Source organism: Heteronotia binoei, chromosome 11 (assembly GCF_032191835.1).
Source record: "Heteronotia binoei isolate CCM8104 ecotype False Entrance Well chromosome 11, APGP_CSIRO_Hbin_v1, whole genome shotgun sequence".
Classification (NCBI taxonomy): Eukaryota; Metazoa; Chordata; class Lepidosauria; order Squamata; family Gekkonidae; genus Heteronotia; species Heteronotia binoei.
The window spans coordinates 65,222,681-65,244,264 of record NC_083233.1 but is presented as its reverse complement, the minus strand read 5'-3'; the positions used below and the strand labels follow the sequence as shown (position 1 = coordinate 65,244,264).

Below are 21,584 nucleotides of genomic sequence, written 5' to 3'. Positions count from 1 at the left end.
AAGTATGACTGCACAGTTGCAACACTTTTGCTTGAATAGAATTCACAATGTATTTATACAGTGCTTAAGAGTGTTCAAAACTGTTCCCGCATATTAGCTTGTACTCCTTATAGCTGTCCTGGAAGGTAGGCTAGTATTATTCCTTAGTAATGCTAAGCTGAATGTGTCTCATACACATTGTGTATGTATTAAGTATTGATAAATAGCTTCCGACTTATGGGCAACCCTATGAATTAATAACCTCCAAAACGTTCTATTGTTAATAGCCTTGCTCAGGTTGTGCAGACTGAAGACTGTGGGTTCCTTTACTGAGTCAACCCATCTCATGTTAGGCTTTTGTCTTTACCTACTGCATTAAACTTTTGCTAACATTATTGTCTTTTTCAATGACTCATCTTCTAATGTGACCAAAGTATGATAGCCTCAGTCATTTTAGCTCCAAGGGAAAGTTCAGGCTTGCTCCAATCTTCTAGATCAGGGGTGTTGAACTCATTTGTTATGAGGGCTGGACTGACCTAAATGAGACTTTGTCGGGCTGGGTCATGTGTGTACCTATTTAAAATTAGGTAGCAGATATATGAACTTTTAAAAGGACACAGACAAACATGACTAAAGATTTTTTCTAAAAAAAACTTAAAATAAAACACGCTTAAAACATTAGCACGTTAGTCTTAAGGTGCTTTCTTTGTATTTTTTCCATGGAATCCAGGGAACTGGGCAAAGGAAGCTCTGGCTCTTTCCCTCCTCCCCAGGGGACAAGGAGGGAGAGGAGCCTCAACCAATGGAGAAAACTGAGGTTTTGCTCTGTAGCTCCTGTGCAATTGAGCAAGCCGGGCAAAGCAAGCTGAGAGACAGAAGGAAGCAAGAGAGAGGGAGAAGGAAGTAGATGACAGCCCTTGGGGGCCTGATTTGGCTCTCAGGTTGCATATTTGACACCCCTGTTCTAGGTGGAACATACACATTAGCTTATAATAACCTTTATAATAACCCTTATAACAAGGCTGAGTATTATTACCTCCTCCCTGCACAATATAGCACCTCTGCATACATGGAATAATATAGTTAACCACACAATTGGGTTGCCAACTCTGGGTTCGAAAATACCTGAATGTTTGAGGATGGGGTTCAGTGATGGTATAATACCATGAACCATATTCCAAAGAATCCAGCTTTTCTGAGAGAATGGGAGTGTTTTAAATAAATAGTAAAAACTCCAGCTGCACCTTTAAGACTAACAAATTTTACTGTATAACAGTAAAAAGTCCAGCAGCACTTTTAAGACTATCAAATTTTACTGTAGCATAAGCTACAATAAATGTACTATTTTGCAGCAACAGACTAACTCTTAAATAAATATAAGTAAATAAGTGATTTATGTAGCTTGGAGATTAGTTAGATCCAAGTGGGCAGCCGTGTTGGTCTGAAGCAGTAGAATAAAGTAGGAGTCAAGTCGCACCTTTAAGACTAACAAAGTTTTATTCAAAATGTAAGCTTCCCTATCTAAGAGATTAGCTGTAATTCATCTGCAGTCTTAGCATCCCAACCTACATTTTGTGCCTCAAATTCAGTTCCCGGGTTTTTCCCATCAGCCATTGCGCCGGGAAAGGCAACATGCCCTACATTCGCTGGGTCTCCCGTCACTTAAAATGGCGCCCGCGTATGGCGAAAAGGGAGGTGATGGGAGGAGAAGCAGCACCCTGCGGCGGTAAAGGTGTAGGAAGTGAATAATACATACATATATATTTAAGTTATGGTTGATTTTCGATGTTTACGATAAGGACTTTGTTTTTGTTTTAAAAGGCAAAGAGAAAGTAACGGCTTTCTAACCGGCGCGTGATGACGTCACGCGCGTCGCGTTTTTCTCCTCCCCTCTGGCCGCTTCGAGTTTCTCCGGCGTGTTTGGACGTCTGCTGGGCCTTTCGCGCGAAGGGGATGAGAGGGGACGAGGAGAGAAGGTGGGCTAGCGGGTGGATGTCCTTCCGCCCATCCCGCGGCGGCTTATGCGGCCTGTCTGGGGAGGGGTGTATGTCATGCCTCTTGTGCGAGGGGGTGGGAAGAGGAGCGAAGGGACGTCGCTCCGGAATTAGCGGGCTCGTGGTGGGGCGCGCTTCCGAATGGGAGTGGTGCGGGGTTTAAGCTCACGCCTTTTTGTGACATGGTTTCTGCCTCAGCGGGTATCCGTGTTGAGCCCCTGGCAGGAAAAATAAAATGGGGATTTTTGTGTGCCACCTCCAACGTCGCATCTGATTTTACACCTATTTTGGTCAGCCCTAATAATAATATTTTTAAAGCATGTGGATTTTGCGCGTGAGTTGTGCAGCACAAGTGCGGCTGCCTACATTTGCACCTCCTTGCCCTGCATCTGAGGAAGTGGGCTGGAGTCCCGGAAAGAGTATGTTGGAATAAAACGGTAGTGCTCAAGCTGTCATTAGAGTCTATTTTATTTTTGCTGTGACAGACTAAAACCGGTTGTTTCCTTTTCAGGCCAATTAAATCATTGAGTGTAGAAGGGCTTAATTATGCATAGGATTGTATTAGGCAACTGCTCTGCTGGTTTAGATTGTGTCATCAGATGTGGACCTATGAAGAACTAAACTTCAAAGATTAAGAAGAACAAGGTTTAAGTCCAGTGAATTCCAAGCTCACACCTTGAATAATGGCCAAAGGTGCTACTGGACTCAAACTGTGTTGTATTGCTTCAGACCAACACAGCTACCCACCTAAATCTATCTTTGAAGATTAATGTTGACTTTATTGTGCTTCTTTGTAGGCACATTGCTTTATACAAATAACATTCATTGCAACCCCTGAATCCATGTTAAAACATAATCTGATTTGATTGAAGAAACAAAGGGTTAAATCTTACCATCCTATTAAGGTTTTTTTCTATGAGAGATTATAACATGTTAAAGTTCATGTTGCTTGACAGAAACTTTAACATGTTGATTGCTATTTCCTACCAAATGACAACATAACCAATATCACAAGAGCTGTTGCCATATTCTTGGCTGAAATTATCAAAAATTATTCTAAGCAAGTTTTATGGGATTCTTAATCTTATTTTAGCCTTTTATGCTTTGAACAGATATATTGGATTGTTGTTTGGTTGTCAAGTCTCTGTATTTATCTTTGTTATGCCAATAAAGGTGTGCTATTGCTATTGTTATTGTCTTTTATGTATAAATGGAAGCCCTGTTTTGAAATTGCATGGGTTGTCTTTCCTACAAAATACAGAGAGTTAATTTTGTAAATGTTTCTTTCCAGGATAATTCAAATTATGGAAGAAAACAATAATGTCACTCCCTTAGCTGATGAACAAAGTACAACCCCGTTTGTGAAAACAGAAAACATGACAGAGAAGGAAGCTAAGGAAGATGCTGAAGAAAGTAACAAAAAGAATACATCAGATACTTCCAGCATGTACAGGTATATTAAAGATGACCTGTTTACATCAGAGATTTATAAAGTAGAAATTCAGAATCTTCCCAAATACATTGGTTTTAATGAAGTGAAGAAATTTCTTGCCAAGTATGGCCTTAACCCTCACAAGATAAAACTGTTGGGGAAACAGACTTTTGCTTTCGTCACCTTTAAGAGTGAAGAGGAAAGAGACAAAGCCATGAAGGTCCTTCACGGAGTCCTGTGGAAGAACAGAAACTTGAGTGTCAGACTTGCAAAGCCAAAGGCTGATCCCATCATGAAGAAAAGGAGAAGGGAGGAGGAAGAAGAAGGGGAGGAGGTAAAAGAGCAGACGGCTGCCAAGTGCCCCTCTTTGGCAAAAGATGGCAGAGAGGAGCCTCTTGGTAAACAGATAGCAGATGTGGTGACTCCTTTGTGGAATGTACCATATGAGGAACAGCTGGCAAGAAAGCAGCAAGAATGTGAGCAAGTGCTGCTGAAATTGATGCGGTAAGACTGCTTTTGGTTGTAAGAATAGTTTGATTTTTCTTCACAAGGCTTTTGAGATGTTGGCAAGCTGAGTCCACAGACTGCTAAACCAATAGAGTCTGATTAAGGCTGCAAACCTAAGCCTATTAATTTTCCTTGGAAGTCCTACTGATTTAGGTAGGGCTGACTTATAAGAAAACATGCTCAGCATCATGCCAACTTAGTTTATCAATAGAAAGAAAACACCAGTTTCTACCTCTGTAGTTATGGCACTATGACACTTTTGCTGAACTGTAACCAAAGTGTTGGAACATGCTAGATGAAGAGGGATTATGTGTAAGGGTGGTAGGTATCCATTAAAAGCAATGTTTCCAAATGTCTAATTCAAATGGAAAATATAAACAGGACAGCAGGAACTGGATCTCTCTTTCCTTCCCCCCCCCCCCACCTGTTGATAGGATCTGTTATCCACTCTTAGTGCTGGTAGCTGTCCAGACCCGGTGCCAGGTTTTCTTAAATGAAACTGTATGTGAAGAGATTGTGGCTTCCAAAAGTGGCAAATACAAGGGAAGGGCAGAGAATAGAGGCACTCCATTTCAACAGGATGGGATCTGGGCTTAATATATACCCTGTACTGGTGATGCATGTTCGTTTGGATAGCATTGCACCGCAGGATCCCAGATTCTCAATAAAAGTCCAGGCGGGCCACAGTAGTAAGGAAGTGGTCTGTTGCTTTATAAGGCACATCCCATGATAAAGTTCAGTGCTATCAGTGTTGCGGTATATCTTCATCAAAGTGTTACAACCTCGCATTACTGATATAACAAATAAATGGGAGGGGGGAATCTTGCTTCAGGTTACTTTGTCCTATTGCATGGGAATGGGGAACCTGGGCTGACTCTTGCATGTATTGACCAAATGGTTGCATGATGGGAAACTTTGTCATTCCTGTCTTGGCATTGTACTGCTAGATTCCAATCCATTAGCACCTTAGAGACCCATAAGATTTTTTTGGGGGGTGGGGAGGGCTAGCTTTTGAAAGTCAAAGCTCCCTTCATCAGTTACCAGAGCTTTGACTCTTGAAAGGTTATACCCCCAAAATCTTGTTGGTCTCAAAGAGGTACTACTGGACTGGAATCTAGCTGTCCTACTGCAGGCCAACGTGGCTGCCCTCTGAAACTATCTAGTTGGGATTCTGCAGTTGATCTTTTTGCCAGTGGTTATTCTGTTTGTTTTTTCCCCCTCCTGTACATGCGTAAGCAGCATGTACTGCTCTGTAAACAGCATGTGCTGTTCCACTAACTCCTTATATTTCGTTCATTAGATCTAGGGAACATATTGAGAGATAAATGCTAACAAGTGGTTTGCATATGTGTAATATAAACAAATACAACTTTTTTCCTCTCAGGGAAATTGGAAACAACAACAGAGCTCTGCTGCCCTGGCTCTTCATGCAGAAGGAGAAGTACAATGGTCTGTGTTGTTGTCTGGAAGGAGTGAAAGCATCACCATCACAGGTTGGGCACAAAATTGCTGTAGAAAGGTGATATCACATATAATAACAGTTTGAAGAATCACAGGCAATGGATGACTTCAAAGTACACCTTTGACGTATAGCAATTGAAACCTGCAATTAGCGGATGAGCTTCTTTAATGTGGTGGGGTGTTACTTTAGGAGTAAATATTGCATAATGTGGTTGATGAAGGACTTCTCTGGAGCTTACTCTTGAGAATCCCCACTTTCATGATTATCTTCACTGTTTTTACTAACCACTCACTGCAAAGGGTTTTTAATAAATAAAAAAAATCTCTTGGAATAGTTGGTCCAGAGCAAGTAGACATTGGCCTGACTTGCTAATATTAAAGACAGGAGGTTTTACAACAGATGTTTCAAGATGGAAGGGGAAAATCATATTCTTGAGTAGTGCCCTAAATCTTTTCTTATTTTTTTTTAGACGGAATATCGGAATAAGTGTGAATTTTTGATTGGCATAGGCCCCAACCAGGAAGATAAAAGCGTGGGCTTCCGCCTTGGCAAATACAAAGGTGGGACATGTGCGGTCGTAGAGCCTTTTGAAACTGTTCACATTCCTGCAGTTGCCAAAAAGGTAGTGAAGGATTTTCGGGATTACATAAGGTGAGGTTGAATGAGAAATCTCATATGTTGATATTTGACTGGTATTAGGGCTGGATTGTGAGATCACATACTCCCTCAACAGGACCGTTAGCTATGATTCATACAGATCACAGTGTGTTCCTAATTTTGAGATCTGAAACCCTGATTTTAATCAGGTAATAAACCCATGATAAGAAGCTGTATAATGCATGAAAATGGTGCTACTTCTATATGTTTTATCTCAACCAATTCTCTTCTCGCCCAACCCTCTGCTTCAAAACTGGCATAAAGAGAACTTGAATAACAGAAACTGACTGGTAACTTTTCCCTTTCGCCCTGCACCAGCACAAAATTGCTGTAGAAAGGTGATATCACATATAATAAGTTTGAAGAATCACAGACAATGGATGACTTCAAAGTACACCTTTGCTGATGTATAGCAATTGAAACCTGCAATTAGCGGATGAGCTTCTTTAATATTCTTTAAAATGCAAAAAAGCTAAAAAATCTAAGTAGGACTTTTCCTATTAGATACCAGTTTCTTCGCAAGGAAACTTTAGAATAGTGTACACTTGGATCTTACGTTTTATGGAATCCTTCATTATCTGATGAATGTGAAAAAGAGAAATATACGGCAAGGTGATTTGAAGAAATAACAATGAAAAAATATAATCATGTACACATCATAATCTGAAGACCATTGTGTCTGGAAGCTTTTATTGTCGTAGACCAAGAAGAAATGTTTCTTCATGCTCAGAACCTGTCGTCTTATAATGTTGCATCTTAGAAATGTGTGTAGTATTATACAGCTCTGCATGTATGTTAAATCCAGGTCTGGTAATGGAGGCTTTGAACATTGCAGGTCTACACCTTACAGTGTCTACAGCCCAGAAACCTATGATGGACACTGGAAACAGCTAACAGTTCGCACCAGCCGGAATGGTCACATCATGGCAATCGCTTATTTCAATCCTCAGGTACTGAGTAGGATTTTTTTAAGTAAGGGACAATCTGCATTCCATGATTATAATAACGAATACAGTTTCATGGCTCAGTTGCTCTCACTGGAGTGCTGGTTTCAGCACTCTTGCAGCTACAATGTGAGACCTCCAGGGGCATAGTTTTCATAAGGGATGTCCTGGGATGCACAGAGGCTGTAGGGCTGTGCTCTTAGGCACAAGTCTCCATATGCTGTTTCCCTTCGCCACACTAGAGCAGCAACAGCTTCTAAGCCCGGAAGGCAGTCCAACTACTGAGGCATCTCCTCCCCTCCCCTTTTTTATTTCTGGAATATCTAGAAATTAACTAAAGAAGAGCTGACTGAACTACAAAGCTCTTTGGCAAAATACTTCACAGAAGGCACAGGAAAGGATAGCGGAATCACTTCTTTGTATTTTGTGGAGGAAGGTCAGAGGTAAGCACAGCATCCCACAGAGCATTTTCAGTAGCTGTAATGCATGGACAGCAATTTTGGGGTACTTTTTTGTGCCGAGTTGCCTTTGAAGTCTTGTACAACAGCAGCAGTCCACCAAATGATCATCAAATACTGTTACCTATTCAAAATGCCGCCCTGAGCCACTTCGGTGGGAAGGGCGGGATATAAGTCAAAATATAAATAAAATAAATAAAACACTACACAGCCATTAGTGAAATGAGTTCATTTAGGCCTATTAGGAATGTGACCCTTGCTGGATGTGACCAAAGCCCCATAGACTAGCAGTCTGTTTGTTAGCAGCAGGTTGCTAGATGCAAAAATAAGTAAATTCAGTAATATAGTAGCAAATATTGCTGCTCTTGGCAAATATATTTCTAAGAGCAAAAAGCTCAATGATGGAAATATGTGTCTGATGTATTCCAGTGAAAACCTAGCTAGGTGTATCTTTTCTCTCTTTCTGCTTTGTTCCTGAAACTCCCTTTAGCATGAAACATTACTAGCACAGCCTGCTCACAGCCTGACTGAAAGGCTGTAGGGCTGTCTGCTGAAAGCATAACTGGAGCACAGCTGAATGAAAACTGATGTGGTAAGGTCTGCTTTTTCCTTTGCTCATTCAGCCTGCGTGACCCAGAGTTCACTTCTGAAGAGCATTCAGAAACTACTAGCAGTCCAGAACGCATTAGAGTCTGACCAGAGGCGGTTCTTCAGACCAAATCTCGACTGGCTCTTAAGGAGTTGCACTTGTTACCAGTCTCTGTGCTTGGCTCAAATGGCTGTTTGCTGTTTAAAGCCTTAAACAGTCTGAGCCCTGAATATCAGAAGGTATGCCTTCTTTAGGGTTCGTAGAATCTTTCGGGCTCAAATGCCGTGTTCTACTGGAGAAAGTTTTCCTTCCAGACGTTTCGTTCTCAGCTGCGGAGAATATCCTCAGTGGCGTTGCAGCCGGAGGAGGCACTCTGACCTTCTTGGCTGCTGTGCATTGAGATTCTACAAACCCTAATGATATTACCAGCCGTGAAAACCTGAAATCTTTGGTATGCCTTCTATTGGAAGTTTTAGGCAGGTACTGGAAATAGAATCTTTACTATAGTAACACACTCAGCATAACTTGCCTCACAGGGTTGTTGTGAGGATAAAATTGAAAGGTAAATGATGTAAGCCATTTTCAGTCCCCACTGGGTAGAAAGGCAGGGTATGAATGAAATAAAACAATTTTTAAAAAAAACTGGAGCAGCTTTCCATGGGAGGAATATATGGCCATCTTGTTTCAAGTGAGGAACGCTGTTTCAGAAAGCTTTTATTATGTAGAGCAGAGGCAGGACCATAGCCAGGATTTCATGTTTGGTGGGGCCCACAGTGGGATTTGTTGTTTGGGGGGGGTGGCAGGAGGCCACCTGGTTTGACGGCCCTAGGCTCTCAGCGCTGTAAGCTGCCTTGAGTCCACAAGCTAACCCTTGTTTGCTGGGGAAGTTACAGCAGCTCTGCTCCCCCCACCTCTGTCTTATGTGCCCTTCTCATGGCAAAGAGACCAGCAGCAATGCTACTACTTGGTCAGAGTGGCAGCGAGCAAAGGGGACAGTCTGGGGCCCTCCAATAGAGGGGCCATACAGTTGGAAGGGAGGGTTGAAAGGATTGGCCTGAGCAGAGGTCCCTAACCTTTTGAGCTTGTTGGCGTCTTTGACATTCTGACACAGAATGGTGGGTGCAACCACAAAATGGCTGCAGCAGGAGGCACAGTGGCTCACAAAATGTCAGGAAGAGAGGTTATGCATAAATGTTCAGCATTTCAGGTAGAAGTTCTGCTTAGCAGGCTGCCTTTTAAAATTAACATTAAACTTTTTTTTGCATAGACATGGCTTATCTTCAGTCATGCAGTGAATATCCTTATGTTGTGGTAGTTGCTGTCAAAGCAGTATTTTAAAAAAATCTATACAGCCAATCAGAATCTCTGCTGGAAAAAAAATCCCTCCTGGCCCTGCCTGCTTTCTAAAAATGCTGGGGGAGTGCACCATAGCGCTCATAACCACTGTAAGCCAAATTGCCCTCAAAAGAGGTTGGGGAATTAGTCTGGTGGGCAAAGACGGCCAACTTAAGCGGGGTCATAAACCTGTGTGTACAGGAGGTGGACTCCCAAGAATTTCCCTTTTAAATAATGAGGAGAATTTTGGTAAACTATAATTGTTTTATTAGAAAATTATTCAAACATACAAGAAAATAAAAGCACTCATCAATCACCCAGTTCCTAAGAAAAATAGAAATGAACATTATGTAGAGAAATATATAAGGGAAAGACATACAGGGCTTATACTTTACCTGTCTTGAAGACTGCAAAAGGAATGGTCCAGTAGTGAAAAGAATAAGGGAAGGGGGAGTCAGAGATGACTAGCATCACTAGCCATAATAGGGCCCAATTAGGTAATTGGGGGATGGCTCAGACAGCAAAATGGGGGTACTGTAAGAGACACAACTGAGTGGTCAAGCACATGACTTTTTATATCCTAATTCCTATCCCCGGGCCATGATATCAGGTGATGCATGACACACCGGTCAGATGACCCTTTATACTATTCTATGTGGTCCCTGACATCACAGAGAGGGAGGCTCCCAGTCATGCTTGTAAAAGGAATTAGGAGTGTTGATGAATTTAACTTAAACAAAACCTGATGGGATAATAGTGGGCCAAATCACAACCTATGGTGACACCAGAGCTAAACACAATAGGGATGGTCTCTGTGGCTGGAGTTGTGTGGTGTACGTAACTGCTTTGGCTGACTGGCAATAACAGTCTTTTGTCCAGGTGAGAAGACAATTCACAAGTCCATGGTTCACCTAGACTTCATTTGCACCTCCAAGTCATATGCTGAGTAGCGGGGCTCCTGCTTGGCTCTCATGGTGTCCAGAAAGGCTTGATGTTGTTTCAGGACAACACAGGCATATGGCTTCTAGACTGCTTAATGGCTCCCAGGAACAGGAACGCAGTTAGGATCTGCAGGGCTGAACAGCTCAGAGAAGCATGATCTGGAGTCAAAGGGAGTATGCAGTCACAGCAAGGACAGGAACAGGCAGGATGTCTCCCTCAGCTTAGTTGGAGTGGTTGTTATATAGCCTAGCTCAGAGCAGAACGTCCATAGGGGCTGGTGCTCATGTATTTTGATTGGACTCAAGTGTGGCTGAAGGTCCAATAGATCAGACCACAAGTATTTATAAGGATACATAGTCCATAAATAACTAGGAGTCCACGGCATCAGGTGCCAGGGTCAGAGTGAACATAGTCCATTAAAGATGGAGGAGGGGCTTGGGCTTACACCAGCAAGCTGAGGACTCCTTGTCTAGACTGCTGATTGTGGAGAAACTGGCTGTATTGTTTATCCCTCTTGTTTTTGGGTTTGTCAGGTTTTATTGCTCACCGTACTGAATTTTAATCGGAAATTGCTTTGGGAGTCCTGTTGTTGAATGAAAACCAAGATGAAATTCTGAGGGAGAAAATATTCCCCATGGCTAGTGGCTAGAAATATGTGGGGGCAGGAGGCGGGGTACCAAATATTACATGAGTTGGTAAGGTATTTTGGGTCAGTGTGAAGCAGCAGAAACCTAAAGGTGTAAGTAATCTCATGAAAGTTGAGTCTTGCCTGCGTCCCAGCAATTTAGTGTTCCTTAGGCAGGAGCAGGTGTTCCTTTTCCCTGAGCAGGTAGAAGGCTGTCTTGTATCCTTAAACAAAACAGCACGAATGATCATGGAGAAATATTCAGAAAGGTCAGGTCCTTCCAGGTACAAGCCTTGAGTTTGCTGTGTGGGACCAACATCTGGTTACTTTGACTGGTATGAGCTGCTTCAACTCTCAGTGAAAAAGCTTGTTTAATGATTTCATCAGACAGTTGAAGAATGCGCCCATGCACAGCTGTGCCTGCTTCAACCCTGTGGAAATAAACACTGCTAGAACTTGCTTAACTCTTGTGTACTGCAACCGGTAGATGCAGTGAAATCTATAGAAATACAGAACAAATGGGAGGGAATGCATTCTAGACATGTAGTAGATTTTTTTAATAGCTTTTCTGTTTTATTTGGCCATCTGCAGTCTTAAATTCAAATACTGCTAATGAGTTAAATGCCACTTTTTCCATCTTCCAGAAAATCTCCTAATCGTGAAGATTTGCCCTTGGAGCACATTGCTGGCAACAAGTACATATATGAAGATCTTCTCGGGCTAAAGTTCCGGATTTCTCCTCATGCCTTTTTCCAAGTAAATAATAATGCTTTGTAGTATTGTTTACTAGCAAGTGTGAGCTTCTCAACAGCAAGGGACAATACAAGTGGAGAAGCATCTGCTGCATTTTGCTGTCATGCCCCCCCCCAAAGAAAGATACAAAGAGTGTCCAAGTTCAGGAGGAAGCATCTAAACTGTATTGAGGCAAGAGTGGCTGTAGGTACACAGCACCTGATTAACTTCTGAACACAAGTTTAAGGAAGCATTTTTAACATGATATTTCCAAATAGTTGAAGTTGTGATAGTGTACACAGAATGGTTTGGGGTTTATATCTGGTGTTAGAGGTACCTAGGGTGCTGTGTGAACTGTCCCTCTCTGGCCTGATTCTTGGTGGCCTGCAGATGCTGCCTTTTGGTATATGCTAGCAGGGAGCCAAGCAGCTGCATGGCATGACTTGTCCTTTGGGTGGCACTGAGACTCGGAACTAAGGCCTTGATCTTTTTCATGCTTGGTGAGTGCATTGATGACTACGGACATGGATCTGTCAGGTGCGGATGAGGAGTTTTGAAAGAATACTTGCTCTTCAGTGGAAGATCATTCTTCAAGCCTGCTTGCAATACACTGCCCCCAGAAGTTAAGAACTAAGTCTTTGCTTTCAAGAGTAGGTTCCTCCCATCACCTTCTGTTAGTGATTGTGTGTTTGTGTATGTGTGTACGTACGTACTACCTAGGGGTATTCTTAATTTTTCAAGCATCTGAAAATATTCAGTATTGGTCATTGATACTTCTTGTGATATGAATGTGTTTGGGAGGGGCCGTATTTAAAATCTTTTATACGTATGAGTTGTATTTATTGTATCGTAGTACAGTAATGTTTATTCTCTATAGTTTTGGACAGATTGTAGCACGAAAGGGCCATTTTAATTTTAAAACATGATTTTTTTTTAATGGGTTGATTTGCTTCAGCATTGACTTGTATGTGTGTTGGGAATGCATAGGTAAATACACAGGCTGCTGAGGTTCTCTACTCTACTATTCAAGACTGGGCTCAGGTCAGCCAGGATACTACAGTGCTCGACATCTGCTGTGGAACAGGATCGATCGGCATCTCCCTTGCCAAGGTGAGTCAAATGCGGATGACAGTAGTTCTGTAAACGTACTGGATGATTCCAGTATACATTAAAGGGGGGGTTCCAGACTCAACACTTGCCTAGATTCCCCCCTCCCCCCATTTCCTGGTGTTACACATAAAGTGGGCGGTAAAAATTAAGGCACTTTAAAGGAATGTAGTCCAAAATCTTTTTCCCCTAAGAGGCTGAGATGATGCAAGTAGAAAAGGAGTCTGGTTGTATTGAGAAGATATTCTTTGAGAAAACGCTTTTAGTTTTGAAACATTCCAAACCTCCATGTTGGTTCTCAGTTGTTCAGGGGATGGCACTGCTGGTGAATGAAAATTGTCCCTTGAATTCTCTTTGTTTTTGAGTAACCTGGGTCAAAGTAAATTGAAGAGAATAGCTAATCCCTCTTTCTTGCTCCTATTCTAGTTTTCTGGGAAACAGCCTCTTCTTTTTTTCTATGGTCTTCCTATGGCAGAAAGACACCTTTGCCCCCTACAATCCAAAGGATTATTGCAGCAGCTGACTATTAAGCTACTGTGTGTGTTTCCAATTCATTGCAAAGCAAAAATCCCTCTAGGATGAAGTTGTTGGTTTCCATTCTGTCTCCTAGAGTTATGGCATCCAAACAGCTTGCTGAGCGAAACGACCTCCATGGGTTGACATTTTAAGGAGCCACTTTCTGTGCAAATTGGATTGTTATTTGCCATCCTCACTAAGAAGCTGCAAGAGAAAGGAGAGTTGAGGCTATGGTCCCCGGCAGTTGCAGTGACAATGATTACAATCACTGTATGCTTACATTGTCCACCAGCTGTTAAAACTGCACATTATTGCTTTGGTTCTAACAGAAAGTGAAGAAGGTGATCGGGATTGAGCTTTGTCAAGAAGCTGTGGAAGACGCTAGGGCGAATGCTCAGCTTAATGGTTGGTAAAAGAAAACACATCATCATGTTGATCTCTCAGACTTCACTCAAAGAACAGATTTTAGGGTGTTAACTGTTAACTTGTGAAATAACAGCCAGTGTGGTGAAGTGGTTAAGAGTGGTGGACTTCAATCTGGAGAACCGGGTTTGATTCCCCACTCTTCCACATAAAGCCAGGTGGGTGGCTTGGAGTTTGGAGCTCTTTCTCTTCATTCATATATATATATGCAGCAACATGAATACAAGTGGACTCATATGTGGCTACTAGCAACTACTTGAATGCAGTGAGAGGCCCATGTTTGTGTCTGTTTTGAAACATGGTGCTGGTTTTTATGGTGTCAAAAGTAGTTTGGAAATCTAAAGGCTTGATTTGTTTCTTTAACAAAAGCCCCCAGTCCTGCACACCATCGAGATGTCTGAAACAAAGGAGAAAGCTAGCACCATTTAGAATTGGTAGGAGCCTTGCCGTCGAATGGCAGTTGTCATGATTAGCTGTTACCCGTGAAGGTCTGAGTCACTAAGCTGCCTGAAAACCCAATTTAAATTCTGAGCTGCTTCAGGGAAGGAGCAGGTTTTCCCTCAATGCCTGAAGGCAATTATTTCCCCCAATGCCTGAAGTGCACCTGTTTTTGTAATACTGTCATATTTAGGAAAACTGCCTTTTAAATATACCTATTACATTTACATCCTGTCTTTCTTTGATGCAGGGTTGTGTTTATATGGTTACAGGGTAGTTTCCCATTAAAGCTCTGATCTTGCTTAGCTTCGGTTAAGGCCATTGTATTGCAGTTAAGGCCTATGCAATTTCAGGGGCCACAGCCATGATTTTGATAGGGTTCTCAGTGTTTATGCATCCACAAGCTGAATCGTCAGTGAATCTACATATTGTCCTGCAAAGTATGCATTTTATTTATTTATTTATTTATTCATTCATTCATTCATTCATTCATTCCTTCCTTCCTTCCTTCCTTCCTTCCTTCCTTCCTTCCTTCCTTCCGGGATTTATATCCCGCCCTTCCCACGGGTGGCTCAGGGCGGCTTACAACAAACAATAAAACAGTAAAATCGGAATAAATTAGTTACATTTAAAATCGACATTTAAAAACCTAAAAACCTAAAATTAATATTAACTATACAGTATCACAGATATCTAGAGAGCTACATTTGTCCAGTCAGGCGTAGGCTAACCGGAAGAGGGTCGTCTTACAGGCCCTGCGGAACTGAGTAAGATCCCGCAGGGCCCTCACCTCCTCCGGTAGCTGGTTCCACCACATAGGGGCCATTGTAGAAAAGGCCCTGTCTCGAGTTGTCTTGAGATGCACTTCCTTGGGCCCGGGGATGTTAAGGAGATTTTGGGTCCCAGACCTCAGTACTCTCTGGGGGACATGTGGGGAGAGACGGTCCCTCAGGTAGGCAGGTCCCAGGCCATATAGGGCTTTAAAGGTAATGACCAGCACCTTGTACCGGACCTGGTATGTTATTGGAAGCCAGTGCAGAGCCCGAAGACCCGGCCGAATGTGCCCCCATCTTGGGAGGCCCAATAACAGCCGGGCCGCGGCATTCTGCACCAGCTGCAATTTCCGGGTCCGACACAGGGGCAGCCCCATGTAGAGGGCATTGCAGTAATCCAACCTCGAGGTGACCGTAGCATGGATCACTGTTGCTAGGTCGTCGGGGTCCAGGAAGGGGGCCAACTGCCTTGCCCACCTAAGGTGAAAAAACGCGGACTTGGCAGTGGCCGCTATCTGAGCCTCCATCTTTAAGGACGGCTCCAATAGCACCCCCAGACTTTTGACCCTGTCCTCCGGCCTCAGCGGTACACCGCCAAAAGTTGGCAGGGGGATTTCCCCCTCCGGGCCCCGACGGCCCAAGCAAAGGACCTCAGTCTTCGCCGGATTCAGTGTCAGTCCACTCAGTCTGAGCCACTCAGCCACGGCCTGTAATGCCTGATCTAGGTTCTCTGGGGCGCAGACCGGTCGGCCGTCCATAAGTAGATAGAGCTGGGTGTCATCAGCATACTGGTGGCACCCCAGCCCATACCTCCGGGCAATCTGGGCAAGTGGTCGCATGTAGATGTTAAATAACATCGGGGAGAGTACCGCTCCCTGGGGCACCCCACAATTAAGTGAGCGCCTCTGGGACAGCTCCCCCCCAACCGCGACCCTTTGTCCCCGACCTTCAAGGAAAGAGGAAAGCCACTGCAAGGCTAGCCCCTGAATCCCCGCGTCGGCGAGGCGGCAAGTCAGCAACCGATGGTCGACCGTATCGAACGCCGCCGATAGGTCCAACAACATCAGTACCGCTGAGCCACCCCGATCCAGATGTCTATGAAGGTCATCCACCTTGACTTGTTGAATATAAGAAATCCCTGTTTTTCTGGGGACAATGAACAGTTTATTGTTTCTGGCAACAGAAAGCCTTTTCAGTATCCTTCCATCACCTACAATGTAAAACTGGCTTGATTTGCAACTGGGTATCAAATGGTAGCATAGAGAAAGAGGTGTGGCAGCTAATGATGCTTCAGTTATACTGAAGGATTAGTAGAAATACTTTCCCCCCTGTTCAGATCTGAATAACGTTGAATTGCACAGTGGAAAGGCTGAAGATCTTCTTCCTTACCTGGTCAACTCATTAGCACTGCAAGACTCTATTACAATTGTGGATCCTCCTCGAGCAGGGCTGCGTGAGTGTTTAATCTTCATTCCCTCCCCCCCCTTTGGTAGAATAGCTTGAACTGAAGGTGTGTGACATGAAGAGGTTTCTGGGCAAAAGTCAGTGAGGCATTGCTGTTTTTCATGTCTCAGAACTATGGATTGCTGCAAACATGGCTAGACATTGGCCAGGAAGTGAAAGGAATCTGTTTCTTGATTTGTGTCTCAGCCCTAGAACTTTGTGTGTGTAAAGTACTGTCAGGTTGCTGACTTAGTGGTGGTCCCTCATGGCAATTTCCAGGCAAGAGAGACACAGAGGTGGGGCATTGCCATTCCTTTGTGTGGCAATGCTGGAGTTCCTTGGTAGTCCCCCCATTCAAGTTCTAACCAGGGCTGGCCCTGCTTAGCTCCTGAGATCTGACAAGATTGGACCAGCCTGAACCATCCAGGTCAGGGCAACTTTCACTGTGGTGAAAAGGACACCACCAGGGTTCCCTCTAAGCCAGGGGTGTCAAACTCATTTGTTATGAGGGCCAGATCTGACATAAATGAGACCTTGTTGGGCCGAGCCATGTCGGGCCATGTGTGTACCTATTTAAGATTAGGTAGCAGAGGTATAAATTTTATAAAAAACACAGACAAGCACAAATATATTTTTTAAAAAACTTAAAGCATGCTTAAAATGTTAGCACTCATTGGTTATAAAGATGCTTTCTTTGTATTTCTCCATGGGGTCCAGGGAGCTGGGCAAAAGAAGCTCTGGCTCTTTCTTTCCTTCCCCAGGGAGAAGGAAGCAGATGACAGCCAGTTGCTCAGGGACCTGATAGGAGACCTCCAGGGGCCTGATTCAGCCCCCGAATTCAATGTTTGACACCCCTGCTCTAAGCCCATTAGTGTGAGCTAGCTCACAGTTTTGCGCTTCTGGCTTACACATTTTCGTCTTAGCTCAGGAAGGATGGCCGCAGAGCAAACTAATTTATGCAGTAGTCAAATCATTTGCTCACAGCTTTAATGCCAGTAGCTCACACAAACAGAATTTTTGCTCACAAGACTCCACAGCTTAGAGGGAGCATTAGATGCCACCACCAGTTTGTTTGGCCTGGAAAAACTGGATGGCTTCCAAGGGTACAGCTGAACTTTGCTGGCCAAACACAAATGGGCAAAGAACCTTATTTTTACTCATTAAAAGGAGGGGCTGTGACCTGAAAACAATAACAGTACCATTGCAGAACTGCTTGTCTGCCACCTGCTCACATCCCCACCTCTCTCTGCATTGGCTGTTGACCACAGGTGGCTAGTACAGTAGTTTGCAGTGATCACTTCTGACTGTTCTGGTTAGATGAAACAGAAGCAAACAGCTGGAAGGGACCCAAAGGGTCACTTAGTCCAACCTTCTGCATATTGCAGGAAATTCAGCTACCTTCTCTCCCCCCACCCCTGGTAATCTATGCCCATAGGGGCAGTGTGAGAAAACATGCTTAAAGCAGAGTGACAGTTGGAGTTGTTTAATTCAGGCACATCTGTAATAATTAGTAGTAATCTAATTGCAGTTTTTGTTCAAATACCGTTTTCTAGATTCCAAAGTAATTCTCGCAATTCGAAAAGCAGAACACTTGAAGAGGCTTATCTATGTGTCTTGCAATCCTCGAGCTGCCATGAACAACTTTGTGGAGTAAGTGAATTTCCATCGAATTCCATTGTTCTACTTCCAAACTGACAGATAATCTTGACAGTCTTCTGGTATTGGTTAAGTTATTGAGTATTCTGGGATAGCAGCAAGAAGCTTTGAAGGGGCATGAAAAGTAAGGCTCAAGAAAGAATACACAAGCTGTAGTAGTAGTGAAACACTAATGCTCTGCTTTATTATCCCTGGTAGCCTTTGTCGAGCTCCCTCAAATCGTGTCAAGGGAAGCCCTTTCCGTCCAATCAAAGCAGTGGCCGTGGACCTTTTCCCTCAAACAATGCACTGTGAACTGTTACTCTACTTTGAACGAATAGAACATTCTAGTGAGAAACCTTCTGAAGCATCAGTAGACTCTGCTGAACTTCCAGCTATGAAACCAGAATCAGGAGTTTCCATGGAAGAGGACAGTACTGACTTAACTGAAAAGAACACAGCAGAAGAATCTTCCAGCTAATGAGGGAGGGGGGGGGGGAATGCCAGCTAGTTTATATGACTAGCTATTTTCCTTCTATATCACTTTGCCATTATACTTCAAAAATGCTGCCTTGAGGAAAATCTGTAGCAGTTAACTGTGGAGCTTTGAAATGATGGCTGAGCTGTACTGGAGACCACTGTTTTTTCCTTGAAGGTTAGTACATAATCTTCTTAAAGACCAAGGAGCCTGGCAGAGGATGAAGCCTATATTACATACAGATATATGTATATATTTACTTATGGCTGGGCAGGGCATATGCTAAAGTGATTTTTATTTTTGAATGTTAAAGAGTGTGCCAAATCTGAAGGACCACTGAGAAAACTTGCAATTCAAAGCAAGACTGGCAAATAAACACACTATTCCCACTGTGCCTGCTGTGCTTTCTAGGTCTTCGCAAGATGAATTTAAACTTCCCCAACCTTTCTTTGACCTGTGCAGGATCATTTAGGAAGTACGGATTCAAACAAAGAGCAAGATATTCCCACAATGAAGTGTACAAGCAGAGGGGTTTGTTAAGGGGTGGAGAAAAGAGAGAAGCCTAAGCTTTAAAAGAACTAATCTAAATGGGAGGGAGCATTGTAAAAATAGTATGTCAGGAATGGTCTTTCTACAGTTAGACTGGCTGTCCTAATTACAATATACACAGCTGGTTTAGATCAAAAGCCAAAGAGGAAATTATCACTTGAAATGGTACCTGCAATGGGGACTGAAGTTAACAAACTTACCACCCACTTCCACCTGCCTTCCAGCAAGTACTTACCACCTCTCAGGGCAGGAGGCAAGTGAGGGCAAACTGGATTTCTAAAATGGCTTAAATTCGCTACCATCCAATACAGTTAAAGCTTTGTTACCCAATATTTTATTACTTGGGATTTCACATTAAGTGGTAGCTACCAGAGGACAAATCCTCATTTCCTTTCAGGTATACCTGCCTTTCCAGCTTGATTGGTTAGGGCTTTTTGCCAGTCATCCTTTGCTGCCTCCTTCCCTCTCAGCCTGCTAGAGGACTCCTGGGCCACTAGCTGGCTTGTCTGCTGCATGGAAGGCTCTGTGGTATTAGAGAATAAAGGATCCCGTGTGCTTGATTAACTGGGAACTCCCATTCCCCAAGAATCCTGGACAACAAAGCCTTTACTATAAGCCAGGTACTGTTAAATGTTCTCTAGGGAGGTATAAGGTGACACAGTGTTTGTACCCTTAAAAAAAAAGACCTGTAATACCAGTCAAGAAACATGTATGTAATATCAAACTTTATTGCTCAAAACTAATAGTTTTTTCCAAACACCACATGTACTCAAAAGACCTAGAACAGGCTTAATGAGAGGCTTTATAGTTGTACCAACTGAGCACTGGCATCAAGCAATTGCACTCAACATACAATTCATACAGCAACCAGTAACATGAAGTTGGTCACATTCCTTTAAAAATACAATACTGCAGTTGATCACTAAAGTTGTTCCAAATGGTACAGGACTAATTTGGAACTGTTCCCATACAAGCTTCAGGTAGCTATTAATTCCCAGGATTCTTACAAAAAACTCCAAGAATTAGACTAGCATGAGGTGTAATCATGTCTAGAAAAGGCTTTGCAAGTGTGACCACTGGTAGCAAAATCTGCAAGAGTCAAAATAGAGCAGGACTATTTATGCATATTTCAAGACTGGTTTCCAGTAGCTGAAGGCCTAACAAGTTCAAATGTAAAGGTCAACTGAGCTACTGCTTATTTAAATAGGTAGCATCTGATCTGCCTGCAGAGTACCAATTTCATCCTTCAAATCAACATCACACCTGTCAAGAACGCAAGTCAAAGCAAAAACCTATTCCCATCCACAAGAAACAGTGATCTTACGAGAGGGAAGAGGGCTGAAAGTAGTTTCTTTTAGGTATTCAAGATTAACTAGAAAAACCACACACATTACAAGAGATACATTTTCAGATATGTCTTGTATCACACTGCATAAGTATTCATGCAGAAGCAGAAGTTAATGCAACCATCTACCCTCTATCGTAGCAGCTTGTGCTTATGTGCAAATGCAAGACAGTTACACTTCAAACAATAGTAAACATCAGAGTACAGGAATACTTCACAGTGACAACAGCAGTTACATTGTTTGTTCCAGGAGTTATTGCGCTTTGTCTGAACATCTTGCCCAAAGAGGCTGCAGCACATCAAGTAAATACCCTTGATTGTAAAAGAATGCATAATCGATACGAGCCTTTGGTTCACAATGACATGTCTGATGTTTTAACGGCAGCAGTCACCTTTGTAGGGAGTCAGATACGGGCAGACTGAGGTAAGACTAAAGCAAGATGGTCAATGTGGCAAAACTCTTAAAAATAGTATTTCTAGAACGAGGCATCCATGGAAAATATGCAGGCAACCTGCAAAACATTCCAAATATTCAAAGGGGATGGTTTGTGAAAGCACTGTCCTAAAAGCTGCTACCCCCCAAGCTGTACATGATGCAAATATGTAAAAACCTCACTGAATGAAAGCCAAACTGCTTTTTAGCACTGCATCAGCTTGGTATGTGTTTCAGAAAAGGAACTAACAGGCAGTGTTTGCATCCTGTCACCTGACCTGCCATTGCATCTCTGAAGAGATGCCAACTAACAGTGGTAGAAAAAGGAACCCACTTTGCTGGGTAATGAAAGTATGCCAACATGAGTAGAGAGCATTGGGATGGAATCACAGCTGCCACAGATGACAACAGTAAGGCTTCCACTGGGGATCTTGGAAGTAAGTGATCTTACTGTGGCTAAGGACACATCCCAGCAGTTTGGACAGATGTTCACTAGTATTAAATGCAAAGTTTCTAAATCTACACACAGCCTACCAAGGCCATGCTTTTTAAAAAATCAACACTGGTAGCACAGACATGATCAGGTGAATCCCAAAAAGCCATTTCACAGGTGGTAACTTATACCCATTTAAAGTATGGATAACCTTTCCTGGAGTTCTGAACAGTAGCCCTTGTATAAAAAATTGTTGGGCAGAGTTCTTACATGCACCACTGTAGTTACCTAGCAAATGGGTTGAGAAGTGACTCGCAGATGTCAAATTAAGACATTTTGCAGAGTTCAGTACTAG

The 21,584-nt window shown here is 43.0% G+C and overlaps 1 protein-coding gene across 1 annotated transcript; it reads left to right on the top strand.

The window, feature by feature from the left end:
- The first annotated feature begins 1,668 nt into the window (after positions 1-1,668).
- Positions 1,669-18,864, top strand: TRMT2A (tRNA methyltransferase 2 homolog A). The gene is made up of 12 exons (XM_060249523.1): positions 1,669-1,955; positions 3,265-3,909; positions 5,297-5,405; positions 5,844-6,025; positions 6,867-6,981; positions 7,303-7,418; positions 11,569-11,680; positions 12,644-12,766; positions 13,609-13,684; positions 16,250-16,366; positions 17,910-18,006; positions 18,211-18,864. Exons 1-12 carry the CDS (start codon positions 1,837-1,839, stop codon positions 18,470-18,472), a joined length of 2,073 nt encoding a protein of 690 aa, XP_060105506.1. The 5' UTR covers positions 1,669-1,836; the 3' UTR covers positions 18,473-18,864.
- Positions 18,865-21,584: the final 2,720 nt, after the last annotated feature.